General features: G+C 38.5%; 1 protein-coding gene across 1 annotated transcript; it reads right to left on the bottom strand.

The window, feature by feature from the left end:
• Positions 1 to 139: 139 nt before the first annotated feature.
• On the bottom strand, positions 140 to 3,604 carry LOC121938094 (myb-binding protein 1A-like protein; the record flags this gene model as incomplete). Its single annotated transcript, XM_042481375.1, has 5 exons — positions 140 to 330; positions 1,659 to 1,766; positions 1,951 to 2,025; positions 2,104 to 2,187; positions 3,509 to 3,604. Coding segments are annotated over 5 exons (554 nt in total), but the record flags the coding sequence as incomplete, so codon positions are not given.
• Between the last annotated feature and the right edge of the window lie 244 nt (positions 3,605 to 3,848).

Below are 3,848 nucleotides of genomic sequence, written 5' to 3'. Positions count from 1 at the left end.
AATGCCTTTTTAAGACGTTTTAAGGATCTGCGGGACCCCTGTGACATCATGTGCATGAATAGCAGCTAATGTTAGCTGATCAGCACAATATGGTTAAAGGCATTGCTGAATAATTGAGAGAAAGTCGTGGTTTTCGTACTTGGGGATGTTGTCGGCGTTGATGATGGTCGAGGAGCCCAGCAGCTTCTTGAGTTTCTTGGGTTTGAGGGTTTGTGGGAAACGCTGCAGAGCGACCAGCAGCAGCTGCAGCTGCTCCGGAGTACTGAACGCTGATGCCAGTTCAGTTTGCAAAGAGCTCAGCAGCACCTCCTCAAACACCGCCTCTGGGATCTGACGGATCGGATACACACATCACATCACACATCTGACAAAAACTAGGAAATATGACACATTTCTCTGGTTCTGAAGTCCTCACAGCGGCTACCGGTCACTCGGAGATGTTGAGTTCAAAATCTTGCTGCTTGTCGATAAATCGTTGTGGCTCAGCACCCAAATATATCTCTGACTTTCTGTTATCATGCAGCAGAAACCTGGAATAACCCCCAAGATTATGTTAGACAAGCCCCGACTTTGACCACTTTTAAGTCAAAGCCAAAAACGTTCCTTTTTTTTCCCCAGTAATTAAATTTTAATTTATTTATTCAGCCAAAAATGAACAAACCGACCGTTTTCTTATTGGAACTCAACATATCCGCAGGGCCCTGGTACCCTCACATTCTTAAACCCAAAATAGTAATTTAGCAAACAGCTAAACACTGTAATGACGCCATGTCATTACAGTGCAGCAAACATGTTACAAACAAAATAGCCTACCTGTGACCTCTTAAAGCTTCCTATGACACAATTTCTAACACAGACTCCATTTTTCTGGAGGGTTTGTATTTTTCTAAAATCCAAGGATCATTAGAGCAGCTGTGATGACCCCTTAATTTATCACAACAAAGTCATGTTTTGATACATATGGCTCTTCGGTTCGGTCCCCCATACGACACAGCCTTGGTGACTAAACCACTTCCCTATGTGATCCACAACTTTTTTGGAAAATGGGTTAATAAGTGAAAAACATTCCTTTTTTCCACTGCCTACTCCAACCTGTGATGACTGCAAGCTTATTCTAAAACTTCATTTTAAATCATTTTAAATAATCTTTTTATCTTTGCACCTCTTGTCTGCACGTCTTCTGTATTTAAAATCTTATTCAAAAATTGTAAATCATTCAGTAGGTAATGTTTTTTCTTTACTCTTATTGTAAATCTGTGTCCTTTATTATGTTTTATAACCAAAACAAGGAAGAGAAAGCATATAACCCCGAGTTTAGCTACACTCCACTGGCTTCCAGTATCTTTTAAAAAAGATTTTAAGGTTATTTTACATATTTTTACAGATCTTAATAGTTTGGGACCAGCCAATATTATTACTCATTATTCATCTCTTAATATGTCGTATAATTATTATAATTATTATTTTATTTTATTGCTCTGGAAAGCACTTTGAATTGCCTTGTTGTATGAAATGTGCTGAACAAATAAAGCTGATTTGCCATCAGTTTTAGAAAAGAAAACATGGATGTGGAGTTTTTCTTTTTCAATTTGCATAAATTAAATACTCCATCTGTTAAAAGTGGATAAATGGCTCCAATAGTGTCATAAAGCTGGCACCTCATTGAGGATGTCCGTCATGGTCTTAGTGGGCAGGTCCTTCAGGTGTTGTCTGCGCTGACTGAGGCTCTGCAGGAGCTGCACACATCCCAGCACCACCTGCGGCTCCTGCAGAGACACAGGAGAGACCACAACACCACGTTACACTGCAGCTCACGCACATCAACAACAACACACACACACACACACACACACACACGCTCCACTCCTCTTTTTCATCATGATCTCTATTAAAAACACCAAAATCTGAACCTGTCCGTTAAAAGCGATGAGTCATGGTGAGACTACTTACTTTAGAGAGGCGACCAGACTGATGAAGTGCGAGGACACCAAACAAGTTTCCAAACAAAGCATTTCTGAAAAGTTTCTGTAAAAACAAGAGAAGACCTTGACATTTACAAAGAGCCCATTCATGAATTTTTCAGAGAAAATATCAAACACTCACCTTTTTCACCGTCTGCACATTGTACTTTTCTTTGATTCTGTCGAGTATACTCTGCAGGGTAACGTCTCCAAAAGCACTTAAGACCTAAAAGACAAAAGCTCCTGTCATGCCAGTGCCAACAAAATGAACAAATGATCATTATTTCTTGCGTGGATCAGTTATTACAGATCTTTTTTTTAACACTAACAGTGGAGAGGTCACCACTTCAGCCAAAATGGATCACTTTTGGATTCCAATGCAAAGCCTCATGAATGATTCACATCACCACGACCATCTACAAATGCAACTCTTACTATTTAAAACTAAAGAGGCACAATAACGGCACTGCAACCTGCTTGGAGGCAGTTGGGCACGCTTCGGCTCGACCTCAAGGACGGTCCATCTCGGGTATGACTTAAGATTTAAACTGGTAATGGAAACACAAATCAACACAGCATTTTTGACTCTGCACAGACAAAAGTGCTGATAGAAAAGTCCCAATAGGCAGTGACAGTGCATGAAGATATGTTAACAACAATGTGCAAAAATTACTTTTCAGATATCTTCAAATACAAGTCAATCTGAAATGTAAAAATGGATAAATAAATCAAACTGGGTTCAACACTAGAAGGGCCATGATGGTCATTTTGACCATTTTCATATTTTTATGTTGTATAACTTTTTGAATTAAAAATTACAGTGCTGCTGATCCCAGACGTCTCCCCTAAAAATTCCTGTATTTTCATTTAAAATGTGATTTATACAATTTACACAGAAGGCAAAAAAACGTGATCAATGTTTTATATTTCGGCCACAGGCGGTCAAAATGACTGCATAGATTTTGCTGTGGTAAAATTGATACCTTTTTGCTCGGTGGCAGCTACATCTTGGTTACTTAGCAATAATCATGGTCTCTATCAAAAGTTTAACTTTAAAAGCGGCCTCTTTCACAATCATAACTATCTGAAAATGCGTATCATAGCTCTCAAATTTTAGCAATGTTTACAACTTGTTTTTTTTAATTTTTTTTGTACAGTTAAAATAAATACACAAGAACGACAAAGACATGGTGCAGGAAGAGACAGAAAACCCATTGGGCTTATGTGGAGCCTCCATCTAACTAATGTGAAAGTTTCAAAAAGCCAGGCTATACATAACACATCATACATAACATGAGTAGATGGGACAAAAAAAAACCCAAAATAAATAAATAATAATAAAAGCAAAATAAAGTCTAAACTTGTTCAAATGTAATTGTAATTGTGGTGTTAGTTAAGATATCCTAACACAACAAATGCATTACTCTCTATATTGGGATCATGACATATTTTAGAGTTTGGAATCTGGCGGTCAACATGACCACTAACGGCCTTTCCGTTCTGGCCTTTCTATCGTTAAACTGGTTTCGGTAGTCGAATCCACTCACCTGTCCCAGAGCCAGGCTGAATCCAGGTCTCGCGGCCTCTCGTGTGTGAGCCAGTCCGTCCACCAGCCTTTTAAAGGTGTAATCCAACTCATCTGCCTGCAGCACACACACAGCAACAAGCACATGATGCACGCAGGAAATCTTCTTCTCTTTTGGAATATTGTATAAACTGCATACATTTTTCAAAGTAAAATTTCTATAAGTAACACAGTTCAGACAGTTCACAAAATAAATTCCAGGTTATGTTATCCACCAATATACACATGCAACTTAAGATGAACTTATATGTTGAGTAGTTTATGTCCTTTTACTTTAAGTACATAATAAAAATACTTCTTCC

The sequence above is a fragment of the Plectropomus leopardus genome, unplaced genomic scaffold (genome assembly GCF_008729295.1).
Source record: "Plectropomus leopardus isolate mb unplaced genomic scaffold, YSFRI_Pleo_2.0 unplaced_scaffold28449, whole genome shotgun sequence".
NCBI lineage: Eukaryota > Metazoa > Chordata > Actinopteri > Perciformes > Serranidae > Plectropomus > Plectropomus leopardus.
The sequence above is the reverse complement of the archived record's forward strand: the minus strand, read 5'-3'. Positions and strand labels throughout refer to the sequence as shown.